The 17,492-nt window shown below is 37.8% G+C and overlaps 1 protein-coding gene across 6 annotated transcripts in view; it reads left to right on the top strand.

The window, feature by feature from the left end:
- KLHL5 (kelch like family member 5) overlaps positions 1-17,492 on the top strand; it is a 98,442-nt gene that overhangs the window by 56,090 nt on the left and 24,860 nt on the right. For all 6 annotated transcript variants that reach the window (XM_073342275.1, XM_073342276.1, XM_073342272.1 and 3 more), the window contains 3 exons: positions 3,890-4,026; positions 4,551-4,747; positions 12,269-12,481. In XM_073342275.1, the coding sequence (XP_073198376.1) occupies positions 3,890-4,026; positions 4,551-4,747; positions 12,269-12,481 (547 nt within the window). The remainder of the gene's footprint in view (positions 1-3,889; positions 4,027-4,550; positions 4,748-12,268; positions 12,482-17,492) is intronic.

The following is a 17,492-nucleotide window of genomic DNA, read 5'->3' as shown; positions in this document are numbered from 1 at the left end:
TAAAATTATGCTGATTAAAATACAAATGAGGACAGGGCAGTGATACAGAGCAATCTGGGTTGTCTGATAAGCTGAGCTCATTCAAACAAAATGTCAAATGCAAAGTTATACATATAGAAACGAGAATTGCAGGCCACACCTGCAGAACGGGGGACTGTAGCCTGGAAAGCAGTGACTCAGAAAAGGCTTTAGGGATCATAGTGGTCAAACAACTAAACATTAGCTTCCAGTGTGATGGTGTGGCAAAAAGGGCTAATGTGATCCTGGGACATATAAATGGGGAACTTGTGAGTAAGAGCCGGACAGTGATTTTTACCTCCGTTTGGATTTGGCAAGACTGAAATAATTCATCAAGTTCTGGAGTCCATGTATTAAAAAAGAAGTTGAAAAATTGGAAGGGATGCAGAAAGAACCACAAAAATTATTTGAGGCTGGGGAAAATGCCTTACAGAGAGACTTAAAATACTGGTTACTGAAGGGTTCTTTAATCTAGTGGAGAAAGGCATAGCAAGAACCAGTGGCCAGAAGCTGAAGCCAGACAAATTTAAATGACAAATTAGGCACAGTTTTTTAAAAGTTAGGACAGTTAACCAAAGGAACAAAAGGAGATGTTGGATTGTCTATCTTCTTCTTCTGCCGGTAGAAAGAATATTTTCGTCTTTTGGACTAATTCATTCCAAATTGAGAAATCGTTTGGGACCTGAAAAAGCAGGAAAGCTTGTTTTTCCTTTCCAGATTATGAACAAACAGGAAAATGAAGGTGAAGATGACCAAGTTAGCTGCAGAAACCAATATTTTCAGTTTCTCATGTTGATCTGGCTGACCTAGTCGATTTAATTTTGTTTGTTCTTTAAATATTTCATTTAACTGTTTTAGTTAAAAACAATTTTAACAAAAAACAAACCTGATTTTAAAAAACTTGAATGTTTAAATAAATTCAAAAATTCATATGCTTGTTTTTTTAAAAAATTATATGTTTGCTGTTGAAGAAAAAAATCCAGAACACTTAACGTTGTTGTTTTAGTTAAATAAAACAATTTAAATGTCCGTCTGGTGATGTTCTCCTCCTAACAAAGCATGGCAAGAAAAGCCTCCACATATTAATTATTAACCTGTTGAATTGGAGGTAGTTCACCTCCCAGTGACTTCATAAATGTCTGCTTCAATTACTTTTGGTAAATGAAATAACCAAACAATCATTCATTTTCTGATATAGCTATAAAACTAATCTGAAAAGTTTTCAAAATAAATCACTTAAATGTATAGCGTGTACCTTCTAAAAATGAAACCTACATCTATCTCTGAGTTGTGAAGAATATGTATTAAGGTTGTGACCAACAAGAATGCACTTTTATGTAGAAATCCATGATTAAATCAAGTCTTCCAGACTATTGATTTAAATCATGATTTTAATCAAATCAAATCCACCCTGATCACTTTTTTTAAAGTTCTGCGCGTGTGCACACTCAGAAGGAACAGACAAGAATAAGCCAACAGTTCTTCTTAAAATACAACAAAATCCAAGTAAACTACTTAATCATCGATACAGAAATTAAAAGCTACTTCCAATGCAGTACTTACCAAAAGAAGTTTCAAAAGCCTATCAGTTACTCTGAAATTGTTCTTAAATAGAAGTCCAAAAATTCCTGGTATCATCTGAACTGTGATGATGGTGATGTGTCTGAAAACCAGAGCACAGATAGCTTCTAGAAAGGAGGGGAAAAGCTGATATTTTATATCCAAGTTCCTCCGTACTGGAATTCCTTGGGGGGGGGAGTGGGAGTCATTGCTGCAAAGCTGACCACCGAGCACCTTTTTTACAGCAGTTTCTGACCACCTTCTCCCCCCGCCCTCCCCACAATAAAGCAGAGCTATCCTTCCAGGGTAAGCCCAGACAAACTCTACTCCACCTTAGTTGTGGTGCAGTCATTTTGAGTGTAGAGCAAGCTTAAGGCCGTGTTTACACAAAAGTTGTACCGATTTAATTCTATATTTAGTTTAAGAGGTATAACTACCCCTAGAGTGGCTTAAATGTGCTTATACCAGTATAGCTTATTCCTGTACAGAAGGGGAATAAACTGTACAGTTATAAGGCATCTTTTCAGTAGTATAATTGTGTCTACCCTAGGACTTATAGAGAGATAACCGCATTGCAAAAATCACACCCCTTACTGAAATAGTTATACCAGTGATCTGTGTGTAGACTAGGTCTTAGCCTAGACCACTGTTGCAGCCACCACTTTTTCCCCCGTTACAGCCCTAAATATTATTACAATATTGTCAATGTTAAATATTTTTAAAGTGAGATATTTACTTGACATGTCTGGTTCTGAATTTTAATGGCAGAATATAATGAATTACAAGTTATTTTAAAATTTGTTTTCTTAATTCATTCAAATCTAGTTCATTCAAAGAACCTTTCACTTTCTAAACTTCCCCAAATGAAATATGACTACATGGTCCCAGGACAATCTAAGGCTTCTGACTGAACAGGAGCATATCAAAAAATCAATCTGACAAATCTCCCTCAATGACCAGATGAATTTATCTCATACCACACTCATGCTGTACAGAACCCTATTCTGAGAGGCAGTATTAGAAGCTGAGGTTTTATTTAAATGAAAAGCTAAAACACCTAGAACTGCCACATGGATAGCCATCCTGACAATTTATTCTAATTATCCTCTGGGACTGAATAACCTAGTTTATCAAGAGTGGGCCATAAAAGGAATTTTTTATTTCAGAGATTACAGAATACTCTTATGTCCTTTGAAATGCTTAAAATGCTTTTAAGCCATTTTCCTCATGGTCAAATTGTGTTTAATTCAAGTTCTACACATTCTCACCCATCTCCATTGCCTCCAAAAGGCTAGCAAAAAGTATTTACCGGATGCAGCCCTGGACAAAGATGATGCAATGGATAACAGATGGAAGATATGCAGACACAATTTAATGAAAAGTAATGGCTGCAACACAGTCATCAATTTATGACTTGCAATTAATAAACTAAGGCATAATTTTATGTAGTTCATCTGTAAAATGCATGCAGTTAATCCAAATATCTGTTAAGAAATACTACCAAGCATTCCCCTTGCTTTTCCACTCTAATCACATCTTCAGCTACCTTAATTCTTGAAAATGTATTACTGTTATAATATGTATTCAGTGTTTTGCTCTGTCTCTGATGCAAATAACTGTTCATTGAACATTAACCTAGACATCCACTCATCCCAAACAGTTGACAAAAGTAATGCATCCGATGAAGTGAGCTGTAGCTCACGAAAGTTTATGATCACATAAATTTGTTAATCTCTAAGGTGCCACAAGTACTCCTGTTCCTTTTACACAAAAGAGATAACTCTACTATTGCCGTATTCCTGTGACTGACTTACTATACTCACATGTGGAATTTTATGATTTGTATGATCTCCAGTTCTATTGGTTAGGTAGGTTCTGTCATTGATGATTGTATCAATTAGCCTATGAGGAACATAAATAAAATATTTTAAAGTATTTTTTAAAATTATTAAGAAATAATTCTTTTACCATTTAAAATTAATAATTGATTGTTTTTTCCAGGTATTTTTCATACAGTATCGAATGCTATATATTTGCTTCTTTATATGTTATTTTTATATGGCAATTACAAAAAGTCACTGAGCACTAAAGGGGTAAATCATTTACATAAGCAGAAAATGTACTTTCAGTAACAGTACTTCATTATTCATGGGAAGGAACTGGGGCATGAAGTAGTTTGTCAAGTTTAAAATGCTTTCCTCAGTACAATGCACCTTCAAAGGGCAAAATAATGAAGCATTTATTAACAAACGTCAGCTTCACTAAGGTCTTTTTTTCTCCTCTTTCTCCCCTTTCTCCAATATGTTCTCAGATTAGTTCTCTCCTCTGTTTCGGACTATTTTGCAGCCATGTTTACTAATGATGTAAGAGAAGCAAGACAGGAAGAAATCAAGATGGAAGGTGTAGAGCCAAATGCACTGTGGGCTTTGGTTCAATATGCATATACAGGTAATAAGAATGAAGAAAAGGGTAGTAATGTTTCTCTGATGTTTTGTCTCTAAGTGAACATCATATTCCATTATTAGATTTCAGATATTTGATAGAAATGGTGCACCGTACAATTCAACTGCTTATTTATTAAAACTACTATTACTGCGATTACCTACGGCAACTCAGTGGGATGTAGTCTCTCTAGTTAGTTGGCAAATGTCAAAATATTTCAGATGAATTCTGATCGGTGAAAGGAGAATATTTTTCATAATTCTTTTGAACTATATTATGCAAGTTACTAATTTTGAATTTTTGGATTGTTTTGTAGGAATGTTATTGTCTTAATCCGATGTTTTGAAAATAATTCTATGTTTATGATTTTTTTCGGGTTTGATGAAAAATAAAAGCAGAGGAACCGGAATTACCATTTCAGCCACATTTTCTCTCTCTCTCTCTCTCACTTAGTCTGTCAAAATCTCTTGTTGGAATTACAGTCAATATTCTTTCATAAATAATGAGCACCCTTCTTTTAATATTGCTAGGTCGCCTTGAATTAAAAGAAGATAATATTGAGTGCCTGTTATCTACAGCTTGCCTTCTCCAGCTCTCTCAGGTTGTGGAAGCGTGCTGTAAGTTCTTAATGAAACAGCTTCACCCATCCAACTGCCTTGGAATCCGCTCTTTTGCTGATGCACAGGGTTGCACTGACTTGCACAAAGTGGCTCACAATTTCACCATGGTATGTCCTTATTTGTAGCATCATCTATTCATTGATTTTTCTGTAGCAAGGAAAATATAGAGCATCTGTCTTCATGAGGTAAATGTTGCTATCCCACCTCACCCCCTAAGAGCAATTGTTATTATCAGAGCTATTTATATACTGTGACATTAAGTACTGCTTTCTATCTTGGTAGTGTTCCATTTAGTCAGAAAAAAGGTAATGGGTAAAATCTTCAAAAATGCCTGTGACTATTTAGAGAAACAGCATGGGTAAGATAATATCTTTTATTGGCCCAACTTCTGTTGGTGAGCGAGACAAGCTTTCGAGCTTACACAGAGCCTTTGTTCTGGTCTGGGAAATGTACTCAGCCACCTTTTGTATAGCGACATAGGAACAAGGAACATATGTTCTTAGGTAGAATCATGAGTAGCCAAATGCAAAAGTATAGCTAGCAATTAAGTGAGGGTTTGGGGATTTATTTGGAGCACGTCTGATTCTCTGACATTCTTAAATTTCATTCCCTCACCAACATCTTTTGTTAATTTTTCTTCTTCTCTCTCAACGGTATCCTTTTATGGTACCCTCCTCCGATAGTAGAGTTAAGAGCCTCAGAGGCATATCTGTCTGCCACCAGTTAGAACTGCTGCTGTTTGCTCATGGGAGTTCCTAGAGTTATGTGAGGTGCTTCTCTCCTCCTCCCATGACATGGCCTCTGCTGGTCTAGGCTCTTGGGAACTGAACTCAGGCATCTGGATACCACATCAGTGAACTTAGTATTAAAGTTTTTGATCCCCTGTGTGGTATCCCCAAGTCATCTGAAAGGTGTAATTTGTGTTTCTTAATTGGAATTGTGGTAATTGAATCAGAAATCCACTGATTTTCCTTTTACCTTCTGAATTTTTGCTGAATGGAACCCATTGTTTGGTTGTTTTACTTTTTATTATTTTTCCTCTGACTTAAAGTTTACTATTGTTTGCAGTGTTGTTATAGCCATGTTGGTCGCAGGATAGTAGAGACAAACTTTTGAGGTACACACAGAAACTGGGCTCTGTGTAGCTCAGAAGCTTGTCTCTTTCACCAACAGAAATGTTGGTCCAATAAAAGCTATTACCTCACCCTCCTTGTCACTCCAAGTTTACTATGAGAAATTAGAATCAAATATCCCGGCATTCTTGTCATGTGTGATTCAGTTCCCTCTCAGATGGGTGGATCATTGATGCATTTAGTAATGCATACATACTAATGTTTATTAAAACATGTGAATGAATAGTGTGCAAATTACAGTATATAATAAAAAGAAAAGGAGTACTTGTGACACCTTAGAGACTAACAAATTTATTTGAGCATAAGCATGCATGCATGCGATGAAGTGAGCTGTAGCTCACGAAAGCTTATGCTCAGATAAATTTGTTAGTCTCTAAGGTGCCACAAGTACTCCTTTTCTTTTTGCAGACACAGACTAACACGACTGCTACTCTGAAGTCTGTCAGTATATAATAGGAAGAGGTTTCATTATTGATCAAGTATGGATTGAAGACAGAGCATCAATAAAACAATCAGATGAGACAGGAAGAACAGAGTAAAACGGATATGTATGATGATGAGAAATAGTATGCTTAATTGTGAGAGACTGAGAAATCATTGTACATAATGTTTGGAAAAAAATCACACAGAAATAGACTCCTTATTTCCTCCTTGCCCAAACAGTTTTTTCCTAAATAAATAATTGTCCTAGTTGTGGTACTGTCTAGTCATGTTCTTCTAACATTTACAAGTGTAATGCTAGAATAAGAAGGTTAACAAAATATTATTTGATGCATTTTAAAATATTAACCTTCAGAAGGTGTATCTCCATCTGGTCTTACTATTTTGACAGCAACTGTTGATTGTTGTCTCACTTCTCAAAGGTTAGTTTATTACTGACTCCACATCTTTCCTATAGTAAGAAGTTGTTCAATTCACAGGAAAATAGTTATGTACCTTTAGGCCATTGTTTACTTCAGTGGCACAATTACTGATTCTAAAGCTTTGGCATGAATCAAATTTAAATTAGCTGGATTTTAAAAAGCCATTTTCAAAACTAATTAGTTGTGCTAGATGGATTCTTCCCAAGGCCTTTTTAATGTTGTTTAGTTCCAATGGAGACATGAAATTGAATTTTAGTAATAATGAGTAATACTGAAGCAGTTCCTTTGGTTTGAAACTAATGTTGCTATGGAAACTGAATAGAAATGTATAGTTCAATTGAATCTTCAATTAAAATAAATCCCAAAGTAATTTTAATTTGTTTAAAAGCAATTTGAAAGAATAAAAATGTTCAACACTAATAAATACTAGTCACTTGATGCTCATTCCATTAAAAATATTAAACCATAAGGGTTAAACATACCGATAGTTCTGAAAATTCTGTTTGTTAAAATCCATAATTATTCATATGCCACAAATGATCATGGGTTACACTGAAATGACTCTGACTGGAGAAATTTCTGTTGGTTTTGCCACATTGTTTTGGCTTTCTTAAAGGCACTTGAAATTTGAGGAAAATGAACAGTATAAAATATTTATATTTTAATTTCAGTATATTCATTTTCTTTCTTTTGCCGCTGCTTTTCTTTTCTAGTCTGATGGAAAGAGCAGTTCACCATGCAAACAATTTCACTGCAGTTAAAACAGATACTCAGTTTTAATGCTGTCATATTGAAAAGCTTTGTGTGCAACAATGAGTATTTTGATAAGCACCTAATTTAAACCATTGCTGTACTTAGAGACCAGCAGTTCACATGAAATGGGCTTTTTCTCAAAATAAAAGATCCATCAGTGAATAATCTCAGTGGGCCTAGCTCCGCTAATAGACTTTCTCTATCTGAACAACGTTCATTAGTGTCACTTGAAAGCATTGGCATGGTTTCAGTCAGTGCAGCAGTGTATTTGAAGTATAAATGTAAGTAGGATTTATTTGAATGCTGGACCACTTCAGATTGAAAGTATGTATGTTGCTGTTTTGCTAAAAGAACATGAGTGTTTCATTACTTTATTATTAACTATGTTGTCACTCAATTGATAGACTATTTACTCATTGTGACAAAGAATTAGAAAACTCTTCAGGGTTATTGTCAAACTAGATCAGTTTTTTTGGACTTCAAAATTTGACCGTGCCTGAAAAATCCTCAGGACATAGTAACAGTCTAAAGTGACTAGTGGTGGACATAATAGCATATAAACAGGCATTGTGTGCCTGATTCTGATTATGTAGGCATGTAAAATGCAATTACCAGGATCATGTGTGCAAATGCACCTAATTAACCTTTTACACATACAGTTATCTTATTATGTAAGTATAATTTATAAAAAGTAATGGGCCACAAATTTACAAATGTTGCTAGACTAGCCAAAAGATTAATTTAAGTATCTCTGTATCAGGGCATAAAGTACAGAGTTTTTGCACATTTGATCTTTTCCAAAGCAGCATCTAACATAGTGTTTTACTTCCAACATCTTCCTGTTATATCAGGTCTGGGGCCATCCTACATTTCCATCAAGGGTGACTACTGTGTTTTCTTTAGTTTATCCAGGAGATCAGAATAACATAATCTCCATTAACTTGATATCTCAAGTAACATCAAGATGCTATGTCATCTTGTCCCAAGATGAGCAGAGTATAATTCCTCTATTTTGAGGACAGGGAGGGAACTAAAATATAATTGATGCAAATTGGTAAGAGTTGATGAATGTTATTAATTATTCGTTTCAGAGTAACAGCTGTGTTAGTCTGTATTTGCAAAAAGAAAAGGAGTACTTGTGGCACCTTAGAGACTAACCAGTTTATTTGAGCATAAGCTTTCGTGAGCTACAGCTCACTTCATCGGATGCATACTGTGGAAAATACAGAAGGTTTTTATACACACAAACCATGAAAAAATGGGTGATTATCACTACAAAAGGTTTTCTCTCTCCACACCCCACTCTCCTACTGGTAATAGCTTATGTAAAGTGATCACTCTCCTTACAATGTGTATGATAATCAAGGTGGGCCATAATAGTTATGGGTAAGGACAAAGTCACAAAGTTCAGCTACCAGGTTAGCCGTGACATTATTGGGGATAGTGTTCTTGACGGCTTGTAGTCCATCTTTCTGTGGAATGTTGGTGTAGAGGACTTCTACATCCATAGTGGCCAGGAGGAGAGTGGGTTTGTGTGTGTTTGGGGGTGGGGGTGGAGAAAACCTGGATTTGTGCTGGAAATGGCCCACCTTGATTATCATACACATTGTAAGGAGAGTGATCACTTTACATAAGCTATTACCAGCAGGAGAGTGGGGTGTGGGGAGAGAAAACCTTTTGTAGTGATAATCACCCATTTTTTCATGGTTTGTGTGTATAAAAACGTCTTCTGTACTTTCCACAGTATGCATCCGATGAAGTGAGCTGTAGCTCACGAAAGCTTATGCTCAAATAAATTGGTTAGTCTCTAAGGTGCCACATTAATTATTTGAAGATCAACATTATTTTTTAACTTAAGAAAATCTTTCATTGTGTGGTGAATGCTTTGTAGTAACAATACTTAGTACTTATATAGTATCTTCATCTGTAGATCCTGAAGTGCTTTATAAAAGAGGGTCAGTGTAATTGTACCACAATTTTCCATCTGTAAAGTGGTGATAGAAAAGTTAAGGCAAGGGTCTTGTAGCTACTGAATGGCAAAGCTGGGAAGAGAATCCAGAACTCCAGACTTTCAGTCTTGTGACCTGTCCAGTGACCTATGTGGCCTCTAATTATCCTCAGTCCATCAAGGAAAAAAATCAATTTTTATTCTCTTCTAGCTCATTTGAGAACAGCTGATTGTGTGCAGTTGACAGTTATTCAGTGAAATATTTAGCTTTTTTTCCCTTTCAAAAAATGGAAACCAAAGGGAAATGCTGTTTTCAGACAAGAGGAAAATGGCTTGTACTTCTTTCAGGGCTTGAAAAATTCACTTGCCTATGGTGAATTGGAAACTTTCCCAGGCAGGTGCCATCAACTTCTGCAGCATCCAAGCTTTAATTTTGTTAATTTTTGTTTTAAGTTGCTACCCTTTGAAGTTACAAGGAAAACCTTCTGAACATGAAGTGATTATAAACCAGTGTTGTCCAAGTGTGCAAGAAGACAGCTCTAGAATTTCTGCTGCAGCTACTGCTCAGAGCTTTTTCAAGCTTTAAAGCAGAGTGAAAAGAGAACAGTCATGTCAGTTTTTATTGTTGGTCTTCAGAAGCACATGGAAAGTGCAAAAACATTACAAGAATTGGTTCAAGTTCAGCTTTCTGCTATTTGATAATTCATGAGTAGCAGCAGAGATCAATACTATTTATGAGTAGAAAAACTCAGAAACAGAGGCTTGGAGAGGGATGGAGAAGCAGACTCAGTGCATAAGTAGCAACCAGAAAGGTGTGCCGTAGCTGTGCCGCTGTAGTGTAGACATACCCTTAGTGTAAGATAAGAGACAACAGATGGATACAGACAAACAGGGGAGTACAAGGAAACAATGAGACAATATTGGTCAACGTGATAGGAAGTTGTCTCTACTCAGCATTAAGTTTTTTTTGGCATCATGGCAGAGTGGAGGGTTTTGAACATGGATAATGAGGCAGCTTTATGACATTTATGGGGAGCACCTCCCAAATGTGAGAGGCAACAAGGGAGAAAACATGAAGACGCTTGTTTAAAAATGTAACTAGATGTTTGTAGACTGTCATGTGCCTTGTCCTCTTTTTTTATATCTTTTAGTCACACTAATACATACTCGACTTGTTAAATCTTTCCTTATAAGTCAATCCCTCCAACCTTTGTAGGTTTTCTTCCTCTTCTCTCCCTTAATTTGTCAATATCTTCCTGGTAATGAGATGCACAGAATTGAATGCAATACTCAATGTATTGCCAGAGCCATTTGAAAAAAAAAGAATGTTATCTCCCTCCTCTGTGATGATATGGCCAGTGCTTATGCAATCCAAAACTGTAATGGACATTGTTATTGCCATTTTGTATTGCAAATTCATATCTGATTTGCAATGCCATTTTCATCAGTATTTCTCTCTACGGCTCCCAGATTTTTGTCTGTTATTAAGTCTGTGTTTTTGAGTTATTGAATTATTTTTCCTCTGAGATATTAACTTGCATTTTTCCAAGTTGAAGGTCTTTCCAATTTAGTATTTTCTTTGAATTTCACTAACATGCAGCTTACTTCTTTTAGATAATTAATGAAGATATTAAATAGGGCTGGTCTTAACACTTATCCCTGCACAGTCCCCTTATAGAACACACCCACCCCTATGGATATTTTGGCTTTTATTTTTACCCTTAAAAAAACAAAAAGTATTTCGGCCAGTTTTCAGTCTACATGTGTTTCGATATCCAAACCAATTTCAATTAATTTTGAGAGTAAGATTATTGTAGAGATTAATTCAAATGTTTTTCTAATATTCAGCTACATTATGTCTGCTAATTTTGGACTTGATCATGAAGTTACTACAATCTCCGAGCAAAAGGAAACATATAAATGTGCTGTTCCAGGAGCAGACCATATTGAGTACATCTACATTTCAATAAAAAACCTGCTGCACCAAGTCTGAGCCCATGTCAGCTGGCTTGGGCTGTGCGACTATAAAATTGCAGTGTAGACATTTGAGCTTGCCCTAGCTCCAGCCTGAGCCCTAGCCCAAACATCTTCACTGCAATTTTAAAGCCCCACAGCCAAAGCCCCACAAGTTCAAGTTAGCTGACCTGGGCAAGCCACGGCTGTGCCATGGTCTTCCATTGAAGTGTCAATGTACTTATTTTGACTCAGAGATTCTTTCCACCTTATGTCTTCTTTTTGTTCCCCTGCAAAGGAGCATGGAGTATCTGTGATCTTGCCCTTTTCAGTACTATTAGAAAAAGCATTCAAGTTTGGCAAAATATATTCATTATAAGCTTCTTATTGCTCTTCTAGTTTTTTGGGTGTGGGGGTTGCCACTTGCACTTGAGTTTAATAAAGCTTCTACAAAATCTTCTAAAAATCCTGGTATTTTTAAATAATGTGCACTTATGGTCGGAAACATTTTATATTGTTTCTTCCTACCCTGAAATGAGGACAGGCTACTAGAAATGATAGGTTTCAATTCTCCACATCTTCCCTTCTATCAAAAAAGTAATTGTTGATTAAAAAAATAAATTTGTAGCCTGGTGCAGTACTGTGAATCCTTTACATCTTCATTCCACTATCTATATACCTTATTCAGCTCTGTTTGACTTACAAAACAATAAAAACAATTTAAAATAACCTACTGAAAGTTCGTTAGAACTGTTTTCCTGTTCCTTTAGTCATTGGAAATTTTATTTGTCACAAACCAATCTAACTATAATGAAGACCATTACAAACATGCCCAGTACTGGAATATGCTGTACTCTCTACTCAGCAAAATCTGCATTTCAATACATTGTGTTTCTACAGCTTTCAGTAGTGGATAACAATAGTGACCTATCCAAAGGTCTTCAGTGTTCATATTGAAAATACTTTTTTCTTTTTCAGGAGAATTTCATGGAGGTAATTAGAAATCAGGAGTTTTTATTATTGCCAGCTGCTGAAATTGCAAAGCTTTTGGCAAGTGACGATATGAATATTCCTAATGAAGAAACTATACTGAATGCACTGCTTACTTGGGTTCGACATGATTTGGAACAGAGAAGGAAAGAACTTAGTAAGCTGTTGGCTTACATTAGGCTGCCTCTGCTTGCTCCACAGGTAAATTATTACAAATATAAAACCATTTGCTCTTTCTTCCCATGGATAATATCGGTATTCTTTAGGGGACATACTTAATACTGTCTATGTGGAAGTTCCTCCAACTAGTAGTGATTTTGGTTTCTTAAAAATAGAGGTAAATAAATGAGGAATGTACAGAATATCTGTGCATGATACGGTCAGTGTCTTTTCTGCAGTTGAATTGCAGTGTGCCACAATGTGAATCGGATATCAGTCAGGATTCCATAGTGAGGGAATTGTTAAAGGCAAAAGGCTTTAAATAATAATACCTAGGTTTCTTATGTGGTAACTTGTGGGGCTTTTTGTCAGTAGATCTTAAAGCACTTTACAAGGGAGTATCATTAAATAATGATCAGTCAGTATCATTAAATATATTTTTACTTTAGTTTCAAATGCCTAATGAACTAGACAGCCAGCCTTTTACGTGCTTTTTTGCTAAACAGCATTACCTTCTGCACCCTTTTTACATGCAGTTGGGGAAGATCTATGGTCAGTTTTGTATTTGAATGGATGAGAGTGCCACCTGCACTAGGCTCATTAAAATAACTGCTCTTATTGATTTCATTAATAATATTTAGCACTTTATATAATGTCAAAGGGCTTTACAGACTGAACACTTGCAACATCCCTGTAAAGTAGAGTAAGAATTATCTCCATTTTATAGATGGGAAAACTAAGGCTTTTATGAGCCTTTGACATATACAGTACAAGTAAAATTCACTAATCTACAGCTAGGAACTATGACCTTCTTCAATCTCTTAATGATTATCTTTAAAGCACTCGATCTTTGACCCCGTTGTATTCACCCTGTGTCCTCTTTATGATCATTAGCTGGATTGGCTAGAAGGTATTTGCTGCTGTTACTTACATTTGAGTACTCCATAACCAGTGGCAGAACTTGCTCAGCTGTGAGTCCCTGAACTTGTAATTCACTTTCTTTAGGAACATATTAAGGTCAGAGTCCATTGACCTTCAGGAAATAATTCAAGGCTTACTTATTTGTTCAGCATATGTTTAACTGTTTTTATATTGTTCTTGTCTTTTAATCCACTGTAATTGAAACATCTAGAGTCCTTGGAAATAGAACCTACAGAAATTAGTAAATAAATATAAAATCAAGAGAAATTACTAATTGGATAGTAAATGTTAAGGGAAAAACACCAAAACAATACTTGATTGCAACCACTATTGTGTCTCTCACTTTTCTTCCATCTTTTGCAGATGTATGCTGGCATTTATGATTCTACATTTCTATCACCTTTTTCATTTATTCCATTTTTTCAGATTCTTCAAAAAATAAAATTGATGTATTTTTAAAATGAATGTTAATCACACACAAATCAGGAAATTGAGTTAAGTTGCAACAACAGCCTTAACCCTGACCCATGAGGGTGTGTTATAGTATGGTGTTTTGTTACATGATCACACAGCAATGGGCAATGTGACATAGCAAACACAGTAAAATATAATGAAACTGTTTCCAATTTTATGGTAGAAGGTTCAAAGCTGTTTGGAAGAAAGGAGACAGAAAATTGGAGGGCTCACTAAAAGCCATAATGTTATAAGTAGAGATGTGAGGACTTAAACTCACAAACTTAAAAAAATTATAGGGCATCTGAAGTAGGGGATTGCTCGATGGAGCTATGCCATCAATGATGAAGGCTTGTCCGAAATATCGCCTTGGGCATTATGCAAGGTGGACAGATCCAACGTGAACCCTGAAAATGATGGCTAACACAGGCAGCAAAGATGCAGGACAGCAGCTGCACCTAGGTACCCGAGGCAAAGGAAGTCGCTGGGAAAGTCTCAATGGCTCAGGTCACACAGCGTGAAGCCAGTACTGGTAGACTAGGAATAGGGTTGCGTTAATGCACCTCTGACTCATCCCGGTGGGATGAGATGTTTCTCAGGATAATCGTTGGCTCTTGTTTTTTTGACCACGAATAACCTAGTACTCAGCATCAGGGTTAAGCCCCTGCCTTACTTTCAGCTGTAGATGCCTTCTCGGTGCCATCTCCCCTTGGTGCAAATATGACGGGTTTGTGACAAAGTCCCCCTGGGGACGTGCATCCACTGATGTCGGCAGGCACATCTGGAATACATTGACAATGCATCCAATTGTATCTGGGATCTCCAAGAGTCCACCAAAATTGCAACTTGGAATGTTGCAACTCTTCACAGGCATGGTCATCAGGTCGCTGTCTCACGCGAAATGGACCATCTTGGTATATCAATGCCAGGACTAACAGAAACAAGGCTGATAGATCACAGACATCATGGGTTGGAAGATTCTTTCCTTCTGTATTCTGGCAGCCCCAACCATTTATATGGTGTAGCAGTACTACTGCAACACGAAGCCAAGTCCTCCCTGACAACCTGGATGTCTGTCTCTCATCGTTTACTAACTGCACCTCTTAAACATCGACACTGTTACTTCACTGTCATAGTAGTAGAGGAATGTGTTGACTCAGTTAAAGATCATTTCTACGATCAATTGGAACATCTAGTATGCACAGTCCTTCCACATGATGATCTTGTGATCTTGAGTCACCTAAATGCAGTGACTGGCTGCCTGCGAACTGGGTTTGAACAGTTCATTGGTCTTTGTGGTTCAGGCACACCCAATGATAACTCTTGCCGCTTGCTTACATTCTGAGCCTCCCAGAATCTTTCCATTCTTGGGTCATGGTTCAAGTGGCAACACATACACCAGATGTCATGGATCTCTCATGGTGGCGTCACTCAAAAGGAGTTGGACCACGTTATTAGATGTGATAGACGTATCTTCACCTCCTGTAGAGTTTATTGTGGTGTGGAATGCACGGTGAACACAGATCATCATCTAATGGTCATCTGTATGATGTTGATGCTCCAGCGAGCAGGTAAGCCCTCTGTGATGATGATGAAGTTTGACATCGACGCACTCATTGTGCCAGGTTTAGCCAACAAGTTTTGTATTGATGTCAGCAACAGATTCTCAGCTCTAGCTAATCTGCCAGACGACATGGAGGTTGCCTGGTCCCTGTTCACTTCTACTGAGCAGACTATTGGCTATAGACATCCAGCAGGCCGACCATGGCTATCGAAGGAGGCCTTCCAGATAATTAAATTGAAGGCTACAGCGTGCCAGTGTGGTGATAAACACACTCATAATCAGCTGAAGCAAAAATTTTATACCCTGACACTCCATGATTGCAAGGCATATTATAACTAAGTGGTGGATGATGTCGAATTTGGCTTAGTCAGGAGCAACTTGAAGCCAGCATTCCATGCCATTTGCAACCTCAGCGGTCAAGAGGTAGTCACTACAAATGGTATCCTGAATGACAGCCACGGCCATCCATGTAAATCGAATGATGACATTCTCTCACGCTGGGTGGAACATTATCACAGTGTCCTGAACCATCTTCCAGCTGCCACGTGTTCAGAGCTGGATGATCTGGCAGTCACTGTGGTTTTGGATCCAGACATTTGTACTGATGCACCAACATTGAATGAAGTGAAGTGTGCCATCTCTAAACTGAAAAATGGACATGCAGCTGGTGCTGATGGCATCTCCTCAGAGCTGCTAAAATGTGCTATTGATCCTGTAGCAGAATCACTTGTGGCCATCTTCTGTCTGGTGTGGAGAACTGGAACCCTGCCAACCTCCTGGAAGGATGGTATTGTGATTTCACTCTATAAGGGCAAGGGACCGTGCAGTGAATGTAAGAGCTACAGGCTGATCAACTTGCTTTCCGTTCCAGGGAAGGTGTTAGTGCATGTTTGGCTGGAATGCCTGCTCCTTTGCCACATCGGAAGCGTCGTCCCCAACAGTCAGGCTTTGAGGAACAGGCCCACATTAGATGCCATTTTAGCCCTTCGCTTGTTGTCAGAGATACATTGTGAGTTCAGGAAGCCCCTGCACATAGCGTGTGTTGATGTTAAGGCTGCATTTGATTCAGTAGACTGTGTCTCGTTATGGAAGGCCTTAAAGGGCGTAGGTGTCTCTACTACTCTGCTGGACTTGATTAGAGAGCTGCATAATGGACCCATTGCCCGTGTTTGTCTGGGGAACTGGATGTCAGCTCCCCAGACAAAATCAGTATCTGGTGTTAGGCAGGGCTGAGTTCTGGCCCCTGCACTCTTTTGTTGGTCAGTGGATTTCATAATGTAGCATTCCATCAGATCCATAGGCATTAAGATCGGAGATCTCTCGCTCACAGACTTTGACTACACTGATGATGATGATCTTTTAGTACGGAGCCTCCACAGGTTCGTGAGGCTCTCGAGCATATGGAGGAGGAGTCAGCTAAGATTTGTCTTTGACTATGAAGCATGGAGACCAAACTGCAAAATCTAGGACCAGGTCTACCTGCGAGTCCAATCTCTTTGAACAACGAAACTGTTGAATCAGTTTCTGGGTTTTATACTTGCTAGCTTCTCCAGCTCTCACACGGAGGTTCTCCATCGGATTGGCATCGCAGCATCTGCCATGGGCCATTTACAATGGATATGTATGACATATATCAACATCTTAGTATGACAACCAAGTTCAGGATTTATTCTAGCTGTATCCTTCCCATACTGTTGTACAACTGTGAAACATGGACACTATGCTGCGCAGACTGGACAAAGCTGGAGACTTCCCACACAAAATGTCAACTTCGTATACTGGGTATAAAATGGCATGACTTCATCTGTAATGCAGATGTTTGTGGTTGTTTGGGTCTACAGGCTACTGGGGCTATTGTCTGCAGGAGGTGCCTTACGCTTTTCAGACATGTTGCAAGGATACCACAGGTCGTTCCAGTGTATGCCGTTCTCCGGGTGGCTTTTAACATCTGGGATAAAATTCTACCAATTGAGGAGTGGAGACCCCCTAGTACATGGGGTTATCAAGTCTGTTCTGATGGTGGACTCTCAAGCCATCAAGCCTTTGCGGTTGCACAGGAATGGACCAAATGGCTATCGCCGACTATCTGGCTAAGCATTGAAGATGAAGAATGTT

This window comes from Lepidochelys kempii, chromosome 4, assembly GCF_965140265.1.
Source record: "Lepidochelys kempii isolate rLepKem1 chromosome 4, rLepKem1.hap2, whole genome shotgun sequence".
Classification (NCBI taxonomy): Eukaryota; Metazoa; Chordata; order Testudines; family Cheloniidae; genus Lepidochelys; species Lepidochelys kempii.
Note: the sequence above shows the minus strand (reverse complement) of the source record. Positions and strands in the feature narration are given on the sequence as shown.